The following is a 22,238-nucleotide window of genomic DNA, read 5'->3' on the forward strand; positions in this document are numbered from 1 at the left end:
AGTCTGACTAACTAACTCCACTAACTAACTATTCAAGTTTTATCAGAGTACCTATCCAGTGTTGAATATCTACTCTTTCATCGCAGTAGAAGAATAAATTGGAGGATGGGAAGGGGGTGCTGCGCTAACAGTAAGTTAAATCTCATAATCAGGGATGAGATTTTTCCGCTTTTTAGCGGATATCCGCTTTCTTCACTTTTATCTCTTGAATTTCAGCTTTTTTTTTATCAAAAATTCAGGTTTTTCTAAAAATTTCACTTTTTTTTTTTTTATAAGTATTCCACTTTTTCAGAAAATTCACCGATTTTCAAAGAGAAACAGAAAATTCAAACTAAATAGCTACCAATCCTTTCTCATTTCTACTTATTTTAGCTATTTTCTCCCCTATTACTCACAGCAGATAAGATTTTCCGAATTTTTTACCCACCCTCCAGATAGATCCGATTTTTGTACTTCAATCGACGCTGCTTCTGACAAGCCTTTTAGAGGTCCCAAGCCTGGAATCTGATAACATCTCGTTTTTATTCACACGATTTTAATATGAAACATAGCTTTTCATATTTGCGTGTTGCGATTCTTATTCACGCGATTTTAGTATTGTACGTTGCGATTCTTATTTACGAGATTTAAAAATCCGATATTGTGATTCGTATTTACGCCTTTTTAAAAACCTATGTAGCCATTCGTATTCACGCAAGTTTAAAATTCAATGTCTTGATTTGCTCATGCGGTTTATAATATCAAACATTGATTTTCGTATTTATACGTTATTTTAAAATAAGACATTGGGATTCGCATTCACACATTCTAAAAATTCATAATTCTTACTTATGCAATCTAAAAATTATGCATCATGATTCGTATTTACGCGATCTAAAAATTATGAATTGTGATTTGTATTTGCGCGTTTTAAAAATTCTATATCCCAGTTTGTATTTTCTCATTTTCAAAATCGTATATCTAGTTTCATATTCATGTGATTTCAAAATCCATAATTGTTATTCATATTCACTCAATTTTAAGATCAACTATCGCGATTCTCGTAAGAAGTAAATTTTTTTTTAAATAGTTACTATGAAGGTGGCCGTTTTTCTAACGACGATTTTTAGTATATGTAAGTGTTACAACATCAGAGAAACTGGAAGGGAATATATTCAAAACTTACATTCTATGCTTGCAAAGAAGAAAAAATAGGATATGTCACAAGATGTTTGAAGTTTGAAGATGGACTAACGACTAAATATAGCAAACATAAAAGATATAGCAAACAAAGGCAATCACTTAAAAAGGGATTTAATTAAATTTTTTTTTTGTTGGAAAAAGAGTTAATTAGCTCATTATCAAAATTTTATTTATAATTGCTGTTATTTATGCTATAAAATGCAAAATTCTTATCAAATAAAAAACAATTATCTAAACAGTTGCTGATTGTCATGTAATTTTTCAAACTAAAATAGCAATTTTTCTATGCTAAGGAGTTAGTATATATTTCTACTTCACTGTTATTGATATGGTTCAAAGAGTTCTAGTTAGATTAGACTATAATATGAACATAATGATTCGGTCCATTGTTAAAGTTTTTTTTCTCCAATATAATTTAAAAAGTAATATTACTGATATATTTGCTATAAATAACATAACAGTATTTATTAAAAGAAATGAAATATTAATGTATATTCTCAGTAGTTTTAATTTGCTAAACCAGGTAGTTTTTCAAGTAATGATTGTCTCTAATGTGAACTGAGGAAAAATATAATTTCCAGCTTTATTTTTTTAATTGGTAATTTTCATTTTCACTAAATGTTAAGTATCAATGTAATCCTTTATATAATAATAGATTAGTGCACAATTGTATGTCAACACATTATTTATTACCTTAAACTGTCTGGAATTTATTATTAACGTTTTGCGCTTGCGTAAAATTTACTATCGTGGAAATTCAGCTTTTTTGCCTTTTGGCTAATCTCATCCCTGCATAATGTACAACAGTTGAAAATCAAAATTCAAGTCTGGGTTATAGATAACAATAAAATCGCAATTTGGTACATAGTAATAGAAACAATTGAAGATAAAAGAAAATTATTTACACTATATATAAGTACTAACTCCACTGTACTCCGTTCCCCCTTTTATATAATTTTTCATGGCATCTCCAAAAATCTCGAATTGTCTCAAAGACGACAGAACGTCTAGGATTCCAGAATCATCGCGTAAGGACTTCGCGAATGACAGCCAGTCTCGAAAACTATTGCGAATGGCAGGACAGAAATTAACCAGTCCGTAACAGTATCACGTGAATTTAGTTTCAAAAGTACAACCCTATTATAGTAAATGTTTTCTCAGTATTCTGAGAAATACCGTGAGGAAAAAAAAGTAGGCATAATGCAAATTAAAATATATAGTCTTGAAAAATAGCCCACATAATTTCTACTAAAATTTTTATTTTTTCCATTTTGTCTGAGCTCAAGGAGGGTGTTTAGACCCCTAAACCCCTCCCTTGCGTACGCCACTGCTATCCTGATTTATAATATAATTTATTACCTATGTATTGTAATAAAATTCTTAACCTGTTATATTATTAGAAAATTGATTCTTTTTTGTTTTAATTTTCTTGCAAACTTTTCCTGTATTTTTTTAGAAAAACCCACCATTGCCACCACGAGAACACAGAGTCCCTTTATCTGTTATAGATCTAAGATCATCTGCAGCTACAGGAGATGCTCACTCAACATGGTATGCTGGTTTCCATGGTAGCAGCATAATAGATGCTCATCCTACTAAAAGAAAAACTGCCCGTAAGAAACTTAATAACTCAGCTCAGTCCTCAACTGTACAAACTGCTGCCTCTGTGACTGAAGCATTAAATAATGTTAAAGATATGCTACGTCATACAGATATGTATAACTCTACTTTGACCAAAATCATTGAGGTATTTCCTTAATTAATCTGTGTTGTGTTAAATGAAACTTTAAACATTGTATAATTATTTTATTGATTTGCTATTTTTAGAGCCTACCTCATACTGGTCATGGTCCAAAATGCTGTGATAATGTAAGTAATAATTAGCATACATTTGAGTTCAGTGAATGAAAGTTCTAAATGCATAGCTGCCAACTCTACCAGTAGACTACTGGATTTTGCCAGTTTCTCCTGGTCTACTGGTTTAATAAAAAATTCTCCTGGCTTTTGCATACTTTGGAAAATATCCTAAAACTGAGTAAACTTCTTTAAAAAAAATCCTTATTGAAATAGAATTTTTGCACAATTTATTGCTTGCTTGAATATTTAAATAAATATTACTAATACATAATGAAGCAAGCATCATTTATAATAATCAGTTTAAAGCTTATTTATTTTTTTGGTTCTCAAATTTTTAGTTTATTTTTATTCAGAATTCTCTTTTTAAACTAATTTTAAAAAAGTCTTTCAACTATCACTAATAAATTACTTATTTATTAGTATTCAAAATTATGAGTTAACATAAAAAACATTTGAAATTTAAGTACATTTAATGTCAATCATAAATGGAAAATATTGCAGACTATTTGTAGTGTTTACTGTAATAAAATATTTTTATTTTGACTACAATAAAAATCCCTGAAATTCCCTATCTGCATAATATTTAGTATATTATGCAGCAATTATCAGGAAATTTGTATTTCGTAAAATGTACTGGATTTTTTTAAGTACTTGTTGGGAGCTATGCAAATGAATTTGGCAAAAATAACTTAATGTTTCATGGAAGGAAATAAAGATTATTCCTCGCCTTTCTTTGTCTACAAGCTTCCAATTGATGAAATTTAAAAGTCCTTTACACTCAATCAAACTATTCGCATAGTAGCGTTAATATTCTTGGCATTTTAAAACCATGCCACAAGACAGAATCTCTACAGTTACTTGTTGACTATTTGCTGTCAAATGCACTTTGAACCTTTCATATTCCGAAAGCACTTAAAGGCAATTTTAGTAATCTCGTCTACTGAGATTTGTGAATGAGATCATTAATGTTGTATAGTTTTATGAGACTAAATTGCTTAAAATCAAAGTGTCATGAAATCATATTTCGTGATGAAAATCAGAAACTTAAAGCATGATTTTGATTATTTGAATTTTTGAAAAAAATCATTGAACCATTGATTTAAATTCTTAAAATAAAACTTTAACGATTCAGTTAATTGTCACCTTTTTAAAAACATTGTTTGAAAAGTGAGATTTGAAAACAAAAAAGGAATTTTTCTAAAATGATGAAAATCATTTAAAATTTTTATTAAACCAGATTACATGAAATTTTCATTTATAATTATTATTATTATATATAAACAAAAATGAAAACTGAAATCTTTTTAAAACAGTGATAATTATGCATATGATTGGTAATAGATATCTTTTTTGTTTCGAAGTCCTTTTTACTTATTCCATTTTAAATGGCACTATTACTTTTATTAAAATAAAATTTAGAAAAAATTTTCTTGGGCATTTTAACTCCATTAATATTTTTATTAATTTCGTTTAGTTTGATCTTATTCTATTTCAAACACAATTAAATTTTCATAAAATAACTTGTATAATTTAATAAAAAATTTATTAAATTTGTGTTGTCAATTTATGGTACCACAATTTCTTTGCAATGCAAGTAATACTAAAATTGTTTACAATTTCTGGCGAGCTATCTGATAGCTTAGTGAACTATGCTGAGCTGTGAGGGGGGATTGAAGCCTAACCAGCTTTATATTGATGGGTACTAGCTTGTTTGGAAGTAAAAGCAGCTTGTGTGTAATACTGGCCAAATAGCCACAATCATGCTGTTGGTTACATAGTTGTAGAGATTTAACCTCCATATATTTCCGTGGCTGGTTGTTGAAGAAATGCTTTACTTTTATAGAATTTCTGTGTCTTTAAAGTAGTTTTAAGCACTGTATATGAGCTTGTGAATATTATTTTTAAAAGTTACACAATGCTAAATTTTTAGTTAAAATTAATGCCATTTTCTATTAACTATATTTATGAAGCATTTCAGTACTTTTGTTTATTGTAATCTATTGCAGTAAATTATTTGTCTCTACATTTTATCTACTATTTGTGATATGAATTTAAATTAACTCCCCCTTTTCCTCTCCTCCTCTTCTCAGTTGTATAGGAATGTACCATGATATTTTCCCTTTTCTTAATATTATTCATATTTAATTGACACAAATATTGTTTAAAATTTCAACAATGCTTTCTTTTGCAACTATGTTCAAGGCAGTTTTCGGTTCCATATAGTTTACTAACTTAAAGGTTTTTAATCTGTTAGAAAATCCAGAGAGAAACTGACATACTTCCTTCTCTTATGACTCTCCACACGCTAATGGTGAAAGGATGTGAAGTGTTGCCATAGGTAGAGAGTTCTGCCTTGCACCATTTATATCCTATTTCAATAGCCAATATTAGTAAATACAAGCTTTAAAGCAATATTTTATATAAATTTACTGTTTCTCTTTTTAATTTAGAACTTGTTACTGCTCAAGGCAACATCTTCTGCCACATTGCATACATTACAACAATGTTATGCTATTCTTCAAAACCAGCAAGCAAGTATATTTTTACTACATAATTATTATATATGAAATCTCATTCGTATTTGAAATATTTTTTTTTTATGTGTAGAAACTTATTTTTAAATAGAACTCGATATTTCTGATAAAAAAGGAGTAGTTGCTGCATTTTAATAATTCTTTCCATAATCCATCCATCCATCCATCAACAAATATCATTGAATGATTATTTTAAAGAATCTAATATCTAACATTAGGTTCTTCAATCTTGTATTGCTAATTTATTTGCTAACTCTGTCTATGAATTCTTATGTTAATATAGTGAAGTCTTGGATATCCAGTGTATTGGTATGACAACTTGCTATAAATGGGTAAAACCCAAAAATAACCAAAAAATAATAAATATAAAAAAATAAAATAATGCTATATGGCTGTCGAATATTTGGTATTTGACCCTTTTTTTTGGCTGAATATTCAGAATTTCGGCCAAATCACTATTCGTTACATCCCTACTAAGTATATTTAAAGTAAGCTTGTTAACACATTTTTATGTTAGTTTAAGTTATTCAACACTCTCTGGCCAAATTTTTGTGAGTATTTCATTGCTATATAAGATTATCTCTGTAATTAATATCACAGGAAAATTGGTTTTCTTCACAAAAAATAATGCTGATCAAAATACTATTTTCAGTGCCTGTAACCATAATGGAGTTAAAAATTGAAAAAATAAATAAATAACAATTGTTGTATTAATTTTAAAAAATTTGTGAAGTAAAACTTGTTTTATTTATTTTTATAAAAATTTGTCTACTTAATTATTTTTTTATTTATTTTGATAAAGAAATAGGTATACTTATTTTTAAAAATATTGATAAATTTATTTTTGTCTACTATTGCAAATATTTCTTTTCCTATTATGTACTTAGAAATCATCTTTATTTGAACCAAGCTTGTAATAATTTTTTTTTCTTTTTTCAAGGTTTCTGTAAATTTTCCAAGAGCAACTGTTGAACATTTTCCTATTCCATTTGATAGAATAAGCTTAAATAGGAGTTTATCTGAAAGGAGGTAACACTGATTTTAGGACTTATTATAAAAATTATATTATCATATTAATAAATGTTTAATTTCATAGTCTGAATATGTCAGTGGATTTCAGTTATAAAAGTTCAAATCTCAGTATGACAAATTGTTGCTATGATTTGTACAAATTATTTTAGATGGAAGACTCTTAAAAATAACATATTAAAAAACTTAAATAAAATCTGAGTATTAAAATAAGAATTATGGATTAACTGCTGTGATGTTTAAAATTTTGTCTAAAAATTATTTAAAAAAAAGAAAAACCAATACTTATATTTTAAAAAAAATAAAAGTTACTGTTTAGTTTGCGTAAGCTTTATTTGAGTTCTTAAAAGTTTGGTTGCTTTTAATTGTTTGCAATCTATTTTTTTTTTCATAAAATTATTTATTTGCTTTTTGGAATTGTGAATTTTACAATAGTGTTTGTAATTTTGTATTGCAGAATCTATTTTCTCATATATTATTAAGAATATTCAGACTGTCCTATTTTCACAATAATGATAATAAAATAATATTATTTTTTACTCAATTTATAAATTATGTTTTTATTTATTTAAAATTGTAGTTTATTAATTCCCCTTTACTGAAAATTGTAGTTTATTTCATGTTTTATAAACTGCAAGAGATGTGAATTTTCATATCATTATCATAAAAATATCAATCTGAAATAGATTCATATAAGTTGTGACAATATTTTTAATTTGAACAAAATGACTCTTATTAGATTTTATTTCATTTAGTACAACTTCTCAAAGGTCAAGAGAGCCATCTGTAAATATTGGTAAGTTATTTTGTATTCACATTATAATCCTATGTCACATCATAATCACAATAACACTTACTACTAAACATTAATTTTTAAACTTACACTTTACAGTATTTTAAATTTTGGTATTGATTATTCTTGTTATAGGTCACAAATAAATATGCTAACTAAATCAACCCTAAGATTCCATTTATATTAATTATCAAGCATCTTAGGGTTTTCTAATTCTTTCGTTGAATCATCCATTAATTTTTCATTTAACTGAATAAAGTAAATTACCTTTAAAAATCGGTGCCTGATTTAGAAACATAGGGGACTGTAAAAATAGAACGCTCGGGAGCCCTCTTGTCAAAATTTACACATTGTTTACATACAAAATGCTTTTTAACTATTCAAAACATAAGGAAATTATAATATGTCAATAAATTTGAGGTTATATTTATTTCAATTTTTGTTAACTCGCCGTTCTAATAAGCAATTCTAGGAAGAGTACTATTTTAACATTTATGGGGTCTTTGAAATTGTGGGGGACTTATAGCTGGTGCTCTCCGGTCTTATAATCCAACTCTTTAATATTAACAAAGTGGAAATAATTTTATAAAAGTGAACAGAATATATTAATAAAAAATATATATTGTTCTCACAAAAATTGCTTAAAACAGTTAGAAACAAAATAGTAACTTCACAAAAAAAAAATCTCTGCACTTAATTACCAAAACAATTACTGTAATTGAAGGTCTAGAGGTAATATAATGTTAATTCTTTTTTCTTTCCTTTTTTCCAAATTGTTCTGGAAAATATTTTGAACGTTTTTCTTTGCCTCATTGAATCATTTTTTTGATAAGCAAACATTTATAATTTCTTCCTTTTATACTTTTTACCATTTGTTGCAGAACACACTCAAACTTTTAATCTGGCTGCTACTGTATGTAGAATTTTAAATGACTTTTTCTTTGAATTAAAAACTATAAAATTACAATTCTCATTTAATTTTAAAAATTGTTTTGAATTCCATGAAACTCATTTTGCAACAATAATTCATGATACTGAAAGTTAAATATTTACTACCTATAGATCCTAGTGGAGAAGTATCTGACAACGATGAAACAGAGGAGAAAGATGTGTCTGTTGAAGGTGATAGGCATTCTATTATAATGAATCTGATGTCCCAGTGGAAGCTTGGTACAGATTTAACTAGGGTTAGGATACTGTTATTGATATAAAAACGCTTTTTATGTATGCAAAGCACCTGAGCTAGATATAGTTATCATTTGATGAATACTGAATCACTGTTGTAATTTATCAATATCCATTTATCTCTACTGTAGATTGTAACTGCTTAAAGTTTATTTGTTACATAGCTTGCGCTTCGATTGATTACCAGAAGTTTGTTTAGGATGCAATGGCAAAGTCTGTACTAAAAAATTTGTTTTTCATCATCCACTCCAAAACCACGTTTTCTGTAACTATCTTAATATGTCCTAAACAATTTAGTCTCACATATTAGTTAAAGTATTGTTAAATGTGGATCCCTTTCTTTTTAATACATTTAATCAAAAACTAATTCAATTAAAAGCTAGCTTTTTCAGTTAGCTTTTTCTAACCTTAAAATGTCCAAATTTTGAATAAGGTTAGGAGGATCTCTCCCTTTTGATTGGAATACATATTTAACTTATTCTTGTTTGGAGATTATCTTTTAAGGAGGTGAGATTATTTTTTTAATTGTGATTCTACGGATTTCTTGAGTTAGGGGAGTAATAGAATAAAAAAAATCTCTGCATCTGTTTTTTTTTTTATTTTTTTTTTTTTTAATATTTTTAGAAAATAGTTAATTTTACTTGAATTCAAATTAGTTGAATTATAGGCATATTGTGTAAATTTATGATTTTTATTTAATTTTGTACCTAATCTTGTAACTCGCCCACTAATTAAATATGGTTCAGAAAGCTGCATAACAATATCCTAAGGGCTATATTACCTTTTTCACTTGGCTCACCAACCCCAATGATTCCTCTGCAATCATTTTATTGAGTATAAACAGTTTATTGCATCAAAACTAAAAATTATTCAATTCAAAGTTTTTAAAAAAAATTATTATTATATTAACGCAGATTTGAATTTTTAGATTAAGCTCCCGATTCTATTGAGATTTATACTAAGTTTTATTAGAAATAATGTAATGATCTATAAGATTATACTCAATGCTAAGTTTTTATATATTATTTTTCTTAAATCCTTATATATCCTCAATCACTGATTGTCAAACTTTGTTGTTATACTTAACTTTCTTTTCCTTTTTTTAGGTTGCTCTTCCATCATTTGTATTAGAGCCCAGATCACTTTTAGAATTTTTTGCAGATTTCTTTCGGCATCCAGAACTCTTAGTTAAGTAAGTTTGTCTTTCTTTATCTTGATTTTTATATTTAGGTCAGATGAATTTAGGTACAATTTTGAGGATTTTTGCTCAATTTTTAGAATATCAGAAGCATTAACGCCTGCCTCCAGAATGCTATGTGTTGTTCAATGGTATTTGACATCATTTCATGCCTGTAGAGAGGTAATCTAATATTTAACTGCTATTAAATTTATAGCTAGAGACAAATTTTCTCTACATACTTGCTTTGTATACTCAGCAATATAAATTTATGTAATAAGTATACAATAGTTGAAATTACTTTTTTTATTTCAAAACATGTTATTTACTGTATAATATTAATTATAAAAAACGTGAATATATCATTTTACTTTATTGAAACTTCTTGTTTAAGCAATAATCCTATTATTTAGGCGATTATTTTTATCTCTATGAATTTTTATTTATAATTTTAAAAAACAAAACTATATTTTATTTTGTTACACTATTTATCTATTTTATTTTTCCTACATGCTTGTTTTATTGTAAAATATTATTTTTATTTATTTATTATGATAAAAAAAATTTAAAATCATAATTAGTTATCCTAATTATATTTCTAAGTAAAGAATAACACAACTTTTGACAAGATTTTAGCTTGATTTTTTTTTGTTTTGATAGCTTTTTTTAAGCAATTTTAATACTACTTTTCAATAAATTTGATTGGTTCATTATTTTATATTATATATTATTATATATTTTTGTATAAAGAACCACATATTTTTTGCGAAGATTTATGCTCACCATTAAAAAACATTCTTTAAGCCTTTCTTACTTTTGGAAATTTAGATCAATAAAATAATCAATAATTTTATTGTCAATTCTTTCAGACTACAACTATTATCAATTAACTAATTATGATTTAAAAATTTTCAATTCATAATTAGTTAACCTAAGCATATTTCTAAGTAAGGAATAACACAGCTTTGGCCAAGATTTTAGCTTGACTTTTTTGTGTTTCGATTGCTTTATCAAATATTTTAATGCTACTTTTCAATATATTTAATTGGTTCTTTATTTTATATTATATCTTTTATCTATTTTATGCTTGTTTTATTATAAAATTTTGTTTTGATTATTATTATAAAGATTTTTTTAATGTCAATAATTTGAGCTGAGAATTTTTCCGATTAAGAAATCACATATTTTTTACAAACATTTGTATTCAACATTAAACGGTATTTTTTTTTGAAGATTAATAAAATAATTTTTATTTCCAATGCTTTCAGGCTACAGCTACTAAAAAACCATATAATCCAATACTTGGCGAAGTGTTTCGCTGTTCATGGAATTTACATGAAAACAGTGACAGTACTGTAGAAGATAGTCTTGAAAAACTGTACAAAGTTACATATGTTGCTGAGCAGGTCTCTCATCATCCACCTGGTATGCATTATTGTTAGATAATACATACGCCTATGATACATTACATTTTATGAAAACCTAATTACTATGATTGAATACCCATAAATATTTATGTTTAAAAATTAGTAAATGCAATCCTTGTTGCAAATATATATGTATTTCAGTCATAAGATAATATATTGAATTCTTTTTTAGTTTCTGCCTTTTATGTAGAATGTGAAAAGAAGAAAATTGCTTTAAGCTCATCTATTAGTTTAAAATCTAATTTTTTAACTTCATGTGTTGCAGTTAACTTCATAGGAGAAGGTATTTATTGCACCCTATTTTCATTGTGCTTCTTATCTTTGTTCTCTTTTGTTTACGAAAATAGTAATACGCTTTTTATTTTAGTTTCTCTTCATCTTTTAACATATGGAGAAACATATGTTTTCACATTTCCTAGTGCCTACTTACGCTGTATGCTTACAGTGCCTTGGATAGAGTTAGGAGGGCGAATATCTGTATCTTGTGCTGCTACAGATTATAATGCATCAATTACTTTTCAAATGAAGGTAAAAATACTATCTAGCTTAACTGTGGATAAATTTGGTGAACCAATTTTTTACTCTTCATATATATCACCAATTACTTTTACCTTATCTCTTTTGATATTTGTGTTGTTGTTTTAATATTTTTGCCCTATCGACCACAGCGCTGACATAAAATATCCTCGGTGGTATTGTTGATCCTCAGTGATCATGGGTTAGAACATTCAAAAAGTCTTCCACGAAGGCTAGTTTGTCACAATGTTTGATCCGAGTGTTCCCTTTTCTTCTGAGTTGGGAATTACAAAACCGATCCAATTTGTAAACTCAGAATTGGGTTGGTTGTTCAACACAAAGTGTAAAATTAAATATTTTTCCTCTAGAAAAATTTGAGATCTAAAAATTTAAGTTCACTGTGCAGAATTGCATTCTGTGTAAATAAAAAAAAAATCTGATTAATAATTTTGTTATTTAGCCATACATCCCCTGACTTTTTATTTAAAATTTCTGCATTTTTAATGTTTATAGCTTGAAAATTATGAATCCATTATCTTTCTACAAAAGTTATGCACCTTCTTATACCCTTTAATGTTATAAGTAATTTCCCCAACAAATAAATTTTAATTATTTGAATTTGAAAATAAAATAAAATGTAGATTTTTTTTAGGTCTAAAGATGTGAAGAGAAAATGAAAATAAATATGTGTACGCAAAACTGTGTCTTATAGAGTTAAAAGGTTTGATTGTTTTTATAGGGTTAAATATTTAATGAATAAAAGAATGATATTTATTTATTTTACAGACCATTTGAATTTCATTACATATCTTACAAATTTTTATTGAAACGTAGAGTTTTACTCAATTGCATAGGTGATTACTGTTGTTAAATATTCATATGTTATGATAAATGTTTACGATAAATGTTTTTGAATTTCTGACCTCCAAAATATAGAGGGGGCGGCATTGCAATCTGAAAAATAAAGTCCCGATAGTTCAAATTTTTTTCGACATCTATTAAGTAAAATAATAAATAATGGTTATTTTTTGCATGAAATTATCTTTAAAAAAATTAATTTTATAATTATGTGCAAAAAAAATTTTAAATTCTATTAAAGCGTTCTTGAGACATAATGAAGTACGTAAAAAGTAAAATTAACAGTAAGAGGTCCAAACTTTGGAGCACCCTCCTGACCAAACTATTGGGATCAGGATTTCAAGATTAGGGCTACCCCCTATATTTGGATGGTTAGAAATCGGAATCTTCGAAAAAAATGGTGTGCTTATTCAAAGAAAGTACATTTTCGTGTCTGATTTTGTAACTTAAAATATCTTCTGCCCTTATTAATTAGCATATTTGAGGCCACAGCCTCGAACCATTAGTATTGAGTTCTAGAATGTGAAGATCCGATCATTAGATCAAAAGTTATTCAGGGTGGTTCTTTTTTTGCGCACTGTACATACATTTTTCTACCCTTTCTATAATTGGTTTATGCAAGAAAAAAAATTTATAATTCTTTATCAATTTTTTTTAATATTTATAGTTTTTGTTCAACACTTATACATTTTACTGCTCTTATCAGTTATCTAAGTATTAAACAAGCTTGTCATTTCAGCCTCAACAATCAGGTATTCCTCATAAAGTTACTGGTGAAATAAAACAAGCAGAAGAGCTTGTTTACAGAATATCTGGTGAATGGAACAATATTTTAAACTTTACTTCAGTTGATGTAAGATCATTATTTTGTTATAAGAATTTTCCTTCATAAATGTTTTATTCAAGTATGATTTAGTATTTTTGTTTATATTGAAAATGAAATTTGTTTTTACTTTACAAATGTTAGAATGTATCTGAAACTCTGGATGTTCAAGATCTAAAAAGATGCCACAAGCATGTGCGACCACTTGATCAACAAGATACATTTGAATCTAGGAGATTATGGCAAAATGTAACCAAGGCCATTCTAGAAGAAAATTTTGAAATTGCCACGACTGAGAAATTGAAGGTAATTTCATTATAGTATTCTTATTAAAAAGTGGTACTGTATGTAAAATTCCACATGACTGTATTCTTAGTTGTTTACATTAATACTTTTGATAATTACAGCATTTTGATAAATAACAAGTTTTTACTTAGATTAATTGTTCTGTCGTAACTTTCTGTTTCAATGAAAACCTTTTAAACTGCATTCTTGCAAAGTTTTGACTGTCACAAGTGTATAACAGGGATGAAAGACTTCTGAGAAAAAGTTTTCTCCTGATTTTTAAAATTTCCGACAATGTTCCAAAAGCGTAATTTTTTGAGGGTACCAATATGAGGAAAAAGCCACCCGAATGGTAGCTGTACTTGAAACGACCCTTTTTGCCTGCGGTAGCGTCTAGAGGAAGAAATATTGTCAGGAGAAAATGGGTGGAGCTTGAGCAGGTGCACCGTTGACTTGACAACCATGACTTCCATTGTAGAACAAAAAGTTTGAGGTTCTTGGTTGTTGAGTTCTAAGCAGTTTTGTTTCGGCTGCCAATATTTAACCCAGGGTTTTTCCTCCTGGGTGCGACGCATATTGAATTTTCACATCCGTCCATTATAGTTCTCCCGCCTCCGCTAGTTCTTATTTTGGGCCTTTGCTGTGTTTGTCTGTGCACACATTTGTTTTTCGTTTACTTGTATTCTTTTCACGTGATGCATCTTAAGATGAATGTATTTTAATGCTGGTTGATAGACAAACACAAAGTGGGTACGATCAATGCTGCTGAAAAAAATTAATTCAAGTTTGGTTAAATTAAACAGTCAAAGTGACTAAAATTGTTAGTAGCTATTTATCAGAAGATATTGAGGTGAAAGTTGATGACTGTTTTAATTTAAAATGATGATTATTAATCCTCATATATTGCTTAATTTTCTTTAATGTAGTAGTGGTCAAAGACATTTAAAATTATATTTTTGAAAATTTCACAGCAGCGAAGTTATGTTTTTATATGTCTTATTGATATCACAGCATTACATACATCCCTACCTCCCAATTTCTATGTTGTAAAAGTTCAGCTTTTTTTTCTTGCTTTTTTTGTCCACTTTCATGCCTGGTATTATTTAACTCAAGAAATTATATTATTTTATTTATTTATTTATTTATTTTTTTGACTGAAGCCATACAGATTTTCTTATTGTGTTGTGTGACTGAAGAATTTTGCATTTCAAGATTTTTTCTCCTGAGTAAATAAAGCAGGAACCTAAATATATCTTATGATATTTTGTTTTTGTAATATCTCTATTATATTATATCTCTATTCAAAAAATCAATGAAAAGATCGATTATCTTAACTGTACCCAGAAATTTAAAATCGATCTACATTCAGAAATTCTAGCCAAAAAATTTATTAAAAAAGAAAATAAATTATTCGGGAATAAGAAAAAATTAGACCAAACAATTATGTTTGAAAAATTTTATGTATAGACATCCACATCACTCAACTATGGCCAAGCACCATGTTTAGGGCTCTATCTTTTAATGGCCAAGATAGGAATGCCACATAATGTTGACCCTGGTCACATGACATGGACACCGCCAGAGCTGGCACCCCTCTCTCTGAACTTCCACACCACAACCAATCAGAGGATTTTCAGCCACAACAGATTTAACATGCACCTTGCTACATATACTCGCCGATTTTTTTGTCGTCTGGCATTATTGAACTTACTAACCAAACTTTCCAACCAACAATGAGAGCAACACTTTAACCAACTTGTGCCATCAGAGCCCTTATTATGTACAAGCACTGGAATCACAGTAATTTTGGTCATTTATGTCATTATTTACATGAGACTTAAAATCATTATTTTTATACCATAAATTGATAAGAAACGTGCTATAGCTGTAATAACAAAATGTATTTTGAGTCCAGTTACTCAAAAATTTCACATTTTACGGATATTTAACTTAGCATTAAAGTTGAAATATTACTATCCCTAAACTTTTATTTTTAAATGACATTTATCAATAATTATGAGGTTTCTGAATTGTATTTATGAAGTTTCAACAACAAAATTCACCCTTCCAATGGAGGATGTATTAAGTTAAGTTATTAAAGTTAACACTGCTAATTTCAAACAAAATTAGCACATTTGAAGCATTTACAGCACATGTTTCATATCATATGTACTCTGTTATTCTTTTTTATTTTTTGTTTATGCTATTTTAATGATTAGCATAAAATTTCTTCGTTTGTGTAGCTAAAAAATAGCATTTTAATTACAATAATTAAATTCAAAGCTAAAATATAAATTAGCTGCAGTTGGTAGAAAAATGCATTTTTCTTGAATATATTATATTTCGTATTTGTAAATATTGTTTACTGGTTTCAGATTTATGGAAAATGAATGAAGTTACACATATGTAATTTTTTCTGAACGTGAAATATTTTATAATGATGAATTATTAAATTTATATTCCTTTATTAAAATTAATGATTTAAAAATGTATTTTTTGGAATATGATGAAGTTACATGTTAATAATAGAAAGAAAAAAAGTGTGAATTGTCTATTTAAGTAAATTTTTAACATTTAAATATTTATCCATGTTTTGAATCATTATTAAACTTTATTTTTTTTAAAAATATCTATCCTATATTTAATTAAATTGTGAATAAATAATTTAGATCTGTTTTAAAATAATTTGTCTCACAAATAAACATATGTCAAAGGTTTAAAAGGTAGATATACAAAACTATTTATTTTCATATTATTTGCTATAAAAATTTCAAACTATTTTATTTTCCTAGCTTGAGGAACTACAAAGAGAAGAAGAAAGAAATTTTTTATCCTCTGACACTGAGTATAGTGGGAAGGTAAACTACTTCATTTTATTTTTCAAATAATTGATATTGTGACTTAAATTTGTAAACTATGATTCTTTAAAACTACTCTTGTTAAAACACAATTTTTTTCATCGTATGATATTTTATCAGTTTTAAAGGTAATCAATGTTTAAAATTAGGATCTATCAATATACTATATAACTGATTATAATTCAAACTCAACTATTTAGATTCTTAAGGTTATGGTCTTTGATACCAATTACCATAAAAAATTGAACTGCAAAAATAATTGATAAATTATGAAGTTTATTTGTTTAAATTATCATAAAAATGTAAACTATCCTGAAAAAAAATGATATGTTTAAATCATTTTAGCATTAATTATGATTTTAAAAAAATTTACATTTAAATTTTTATTCTTTCAAATTTAAATTTTTATTATTTCAAATTTAAATTTTTATTATTTATTATTTCAAATTTAAATTTTTATTCTTTTTAATATTATTACGAAGAATACTATACTATAACCTCCAAGATCCTATTTACGGTTCATTAAAATGATTGTTTCTTGGCTAACATTGAATTTTAATTTGTCAGAAACAGACTTAACATTAATTTAAATAGACTTTATTATGAATATTGATTTTAAAAAAAATGTAAATACAGTCAAACACCGCTATAGTGAACACGGTTTATAGTGAACTCCCGGATATAGTGAACGAAATGTTCGGTCCCGTGCCCTGCTATACACGGATAATGTTATTTTTTGTGGATATAGTGAACCAAAAAAGTGAGGAAGTTGGATATAATGAACTTTTTTCTGTCTTCGACTGATTTTTAAAAAAAATTTTAATAATTTTGAACTTTCTACTTCAAAATAAATACATATACCGATTTTCAAAGCCATCTGTAGAGGAGAATGTAGCGATAAGCATTTCTTCTTGTTTGCTTCTTTTATCTCACTTTCTCATACTTAAACAAACCAAGCAGATGTTTCCAACCCAGGCAGCCGATACACCTGTAAGGTGTCAGTGGGATCAATATGCATTTTCTGTCAGAGGGAATGAGTAATTATTCATTATTGGTCAAAGGGTTGGACACTAATATGTGTTGATAAGGACCTCATTTCAACTCCTTTTTGCTCTCAGTTCAGTTAAAAAAAATTTTGCAAACAAGTCAATCAAATTTAACTATGGCGAGCAGTAAGCGTAAAACGTTCTCCATTGATGATAAAATGGGCATAATCAGAAAAATTGAAAATGGATGCAATCAAGCTGATATTTGCAGAAAACTATCCATATCTGCAGTTTGTAACATATGGAAAAATAGGCAATTAATAATTTCTACTCACGAAGAAAATTTAGATGGCAGAAAAAAGTTGTGAAAAGCAGATCACAAGGATGTTGAAGAAGCATTATTGAAGGTTCACCAATCGAAGAAGCCGCAATCTTCCTGTATCTGCACAAATGTCGATGAATTTGCTAAGCGATATAGTGGGGTTTGACTGTATTAAGTTAAAACTATCATTGAAAAATATAAATTAGTTAGATAAAGCTGATTTATTTTTTCCTTTCATCATTTTAAAATGCAGTATACTCCCGATGCCTCAAACTTTGATATCTTGAAATTTTTCGTAAAAATCACTATGTAAAATTATTTTTAGCTAATTATTTTTTGTTTAATGTTTTTGTTTAGTTATTTTTGTCGTACTTTTAAAAATAAAATTATCATTTTTGTATTTAGACTTATAGTCAAGTATGATTGCATACATATTTAATAGTAGTTATTCTTATGTTTCATGACTCTACTTTTTAGAGTAATATTTTAGAATATATTTTTTCTACTTTTTAGAACATATTTAGTTCTAAACTTGTTAGTTCGAAAACTCGCTATCTCGACATTTTTTTAGCGTCCCTTCAAATTTGAAATATCGAGAATATGCTGTATAAAATTTTTTTATATGTTTTAACATTATAAATTTTTTACTCTGGTTCCATCTACAGTCAAACCTCTGTTTAACAAAGTTGCTAAATTCGGATAATAAGTTCGTTATATGGAAAATTCGTTAAATAGAAAATCGCCCTTTAAAATGCTTAAACAACGCAAAACAGGTTTTGAATTTCCAAAACGTTCTTGTTTCCTCAAAAAAATTCGCAAAATGGAAGTTCGTTAAATAGAAGTCCGACTGTATATTGTTATTTTGTTCTGCTTTTAAAATGTTCATGATCATTTCAGTTATTCCATAAAGAAAATGAGACATGGAAATACAAGTATCCCTTATCTTAGCCTTATTTGTTCATTATACAAAGAAAAAAAAACTCTTCTGAGCCTGAAAAGGAGCTTATTCCACTCTCTAGTCCTTCTGCTAAAGTAACAGGTTGGATACTATAATTCAAACATGATTTTGAACCCCTTCTTTGATATTATGCTCACATTCATTGTTGTTGACAGTCTTATTATCATTAATGTATGAAATTATTTTGTTTCATCATTACCGAGTTTTACACCTCATTTATTGTTTTTATATTTTATACCACTGAACTATACTACTTGCTAATCACATTTAGAGCTGATAAAATTTTCAGATATTTTTTTCTCATTGTTTTTTGTGCTTAATAAACTTTAGATGATGTAGTAATATTCAGAAGCGCAATATCTTTTAAAAAGATGGAAAATAAAAATAAAAGGGTCATTTTATCAGATTAAGAGCTTGATAATTTTTACCAGCTTCTATGAAATTTTTTTTCCAACCTCTAAAGCAATAAAAACCTGTGATTTCTGGTTTTGAATTAGTCATTTAAAACTGCCCATTTGTCAGATTTTTGATTTTTTTAAGATTTAGTTTTGCAATTTAAACTGATGAAAACTGATTTGGATAATTCTTCCAATGTAATTTGCACAAAAACAAGGATATTTATCAAAAATTTATAGCCAGGCGAATGTATACTCTTTAACTACCTTTCAAAAAAACTGTATTGGTATAATTTTGTCAGAAAAAATAAACAGAAAATCTAAATTTCTGCACACTTTATATCTCAAGTTGATTCGGTGGCGGCTTTGCATTTTTCATGCATCAAAAGGTGCTTCCGAATAAAGTAAATATCCACTATCAGTTTATTTGTGAGAAATAACTAAAATGGGTTATAAGCATATTTATAATTTTAGCTGCTCGCGTTTACCCCTTTGACAATTGAATTCAGTCAAGGAGAGAAAACCCAGCTAGCTAACTTCATCTAACATGGCTCCCACGGGTAAGAGAGAACAGGAAAAACCTAGAATTGTCAAAAAAGTTCATTTTTAACTCTAAAAAGCAGGGGAAGTTGAAATTTTTTGCAAAAAGACCTGAAAAAATCTTATTACCTACCAAAAAATAACCAGTCTTAAAATTGTCAGTTACAGTAATCAGTTATTGAGATTCGAGTTAAATTATTCTAGCATCCATTACAATTATTTGTTGTAAGAATTCCACATTATAGTGAAACTTTTTCATGTTTTCATCCTCATTCAACATTTTTTTCTCACAAACTCTAATATTTGATATTATAAATAAAAGAAATCAAAGTTTCCTGATGAAAAGCTGTGTGATATAGATAAAATATGGTATGGATTTCCATTGAAATTTACTTGCATTGAATATTGTACCTAGAAAAGTCAGAGAATTTTTTTCTGAAATTGAGTGGGAACTCTGTCTGATCTTAAAAAACTTCCTCTTTGTTGCAGGCATGTTTTTGAGAACAAAATTAAAATGAATGCTCTAGTTTCTCTAATTTTACACATAAATACTAAGACATCACTGCTAAAAGGTCTTCAAAAAAGCTTAACTATTTTTGTTTAACTTTTTTTTAACTTACTTAGCTGAGAAATTCCATTACTATCCTATTTTCTTCTCGTAAGAATGAAAAGTTATGCTCTAATATGATTATCACTTAGTACAGTTCAGTTCTTAGTAACATTGTAATTGGCAGCTATGAAACAGTGAGCCATTTTGTAGCAATATTTTACTTAATCTAAGAATCATCTGCATAATCATTAAAATAAAAACAATGAGCATGTTATTTTTCTGCATTAAGTGGTTAAAAAGTTGCATGACTAAATTTAACAATGACATAAAAAAAAGCTTTTGAATTTAATTGAAGGAACTGTTGAATATAATTTAAACTGTGCCTTTTATTTTAATTGAAAAATTATAATTGAAGTATTTAAAGTGAATTAAAATTCTGTTAAAAGTACTTATTTAAATTATTTTCAATAGTGGCCTATGTTTTTTTTAAGCAATTTGAGTTGCTTCATTTGATAAAAACAACTATTTTATAAGAATAGAAAATTTTAAAGTGTAAGTGTAAATTACTTTTAAAAAAAACTTTTTTTTTTTTTGGTTCAAATTTAAGAAAAAAATAATAAATCATTATTTCTCAAAAGACTTGATTTCACTTGTGCGGTAAGTAGAAAACCTACAAGAATGTATGTTTTTACATACGCTTTTGAATAATGAAGTTTGCTATAAAGTTTGAAACAAAGTGCATGAAATTTGATCAAAAATAATACATTTTGACTATAATATTAAATATTTTAGAACAATTATATTGCAAAGTGTCTGCGCATCACAATCTACATTCATGTTTAGACATTTGGTTTTAAAACAAGCTTCTTTTTTATAACTAACTATTTAAACCTCTTGACTATAAATAAACCAGTCACTCATAGAGGAGGGAGGGAGAAATTAAAATACCCAGTCTTAATAGCTCACACATTTAAAAAATATAATTTTCTTTCTTTCTTGTTTTTAATTTTTGTGAATTTAATTCAATGATGATTCATGCAAATTTTCTTTATTTGCCTGAAAAATTGTGAAGAGCATATAAAATCACTCTCATTCCACCGCCAACAATGCCCACACCTTCCTAAAAAAATCTCAAGAACTTTTTTTCTCTAAAGAACAAATTAAAATGCAATTGACACCTGTTGTTATAGTACAGCTCTAAAGTTTGGGAGATTTTCTACGTAAAGTTTTCTATATTTCACTATATGAACAGTGTAATATAAATATTCTAATGGATGTTAAAACAACATTGTGTCTGAAATAGCAAATTAAGACTTAATGTATCGGTCCTTATAAAGGTGGGATTGTTGTAATAGGCCATATGCTTAAAGACATAGACTGTATATATGTATATAAATAATTAAAGATTCTACAATGAAAAGTATATTGAATAAATACCGAATGAAAGATGCCAGCATAAAAATGCAAAGTCTAAGGGCGCCAAGCTGCATATGTATAACTAGAATTAAATTTAATTAGTCTTCTATTGTACATATATTTATATTTTGAAACAAAACACTTTATTCATCCAATGAAATTGAAGTTTCTACTACGTATGTATATTTTTTACCACTTAGTGCACAGTAAAAAAAAATTATTATTAAATTGTATTTAATTTATGAATTTAGAATTGCTTATTTTAAATAAATGTATTATAATTTTTATACAACATGAGATTTAGTTAACCAATGATTTTTTGTATAAAACTTGTAATTTTATGACTATTCAATCTTAGTGCAAAATAATTTGTTTATTTTTAGAAGCATTTTTTTTAATTCTATTGATAATTTTCATATCATTTTTTAAGAATTATTAATTATATGACTATTATGTATGACTGAAGTTGCTATTAAATCATTTTTATTTTTATAACTGCAATAAAAACTTTTATGTTTCTTAATTTACTACTACTTTGCTTTCAATG

General features: G+C 27.2%; 1 protein-coding gene across 4 annotated transcripts in view; it reads left to right on the forward strand.

Annotated features, from left to right (window-relative positions):
• LOC107446101 (oxysterol-binding protein-related protein 11) overlaps positions 1-20,879 on the forward strand; it is a 32,009-nt gene extending 11,130 nt beyond the window's left edge. For 3 of the 4 annotated variants that reach the window (XM_087161566.1, XM_043044993.3, XM_043044994.3), the window contains 15 exons: positions 2,639-2,929; positions 3,010-3,051; positions 5,490-5,570; positions 6,514-6,602; positions 7,358-7,398; positions 8,458-8,582; positions 9,687-9,772; positions 9,859-9,940; positions 11,026-11,182; positions 11,357-11,467; positions 11,552-11,712; positions 13,298-13,411; positions 13,526-13,687; positions 16,459-16,524; positions 18,730-20,610. In XM_087161566.1, the coding sequence (XP_087017692.1) occupies positions 2,639-2,929; positions 3,010-3,051; positions 5,490-5,570; positions 6,514-6,602; positions 7,358-7,398; positions 8,458-8,582; positions 9,687-9,772; positions 9,859-9,940; positions 11,026-11,182; positions 11,357-11,467; positions 11,552-11,712; positions 13,298-13,411; positions 13,526-13,687; positions 16,459-16,524; positions 18,730-18,780 (1,659 nt within the window). In that variant the 3' untranslated portion in view covers positions 18,781-20,610. Of the gene's footprint in view, positions 1-2,638; positions 2,930-3,009; positions 3,052-5,489; positions 5,571-6,513; positions 6,603-7,357; positions 7,399-8,457; positions 8,583-9,686; positions 9,773-9,858; positions 9,941-11,025; positions 11,183-11,356; positions 11,468-11,551; positions 11,713-13,297; positions 13,412-13,525; positions 13,688-16,458; positions 16,525-18,729 lie in introns of all 4 variants that reach the window. The other variant, XM_043044992.3, reaches the window with a different exon arrangement.
• The last annotated feature ends 1,359 nt before the right edge of the window (positions 20,880-22,238 follow it).

The sequence above is a fragment of the Parasteatoda tepidariorum genome, chromosome 1 (genome assembly GCF_982258835.1).
Source record: "Parasteatoda tepidariorum strain Cologne lab strain chromosome 1, Ptep-v5.0, whole genome shotgun sequence".
Lineage (NCBI taxonomy): Eukaryota > Metazoa > Arthropoda > Arachnida > Araneae > Theridiidae > Parasteatoda > Parasteatoda tepidariorum.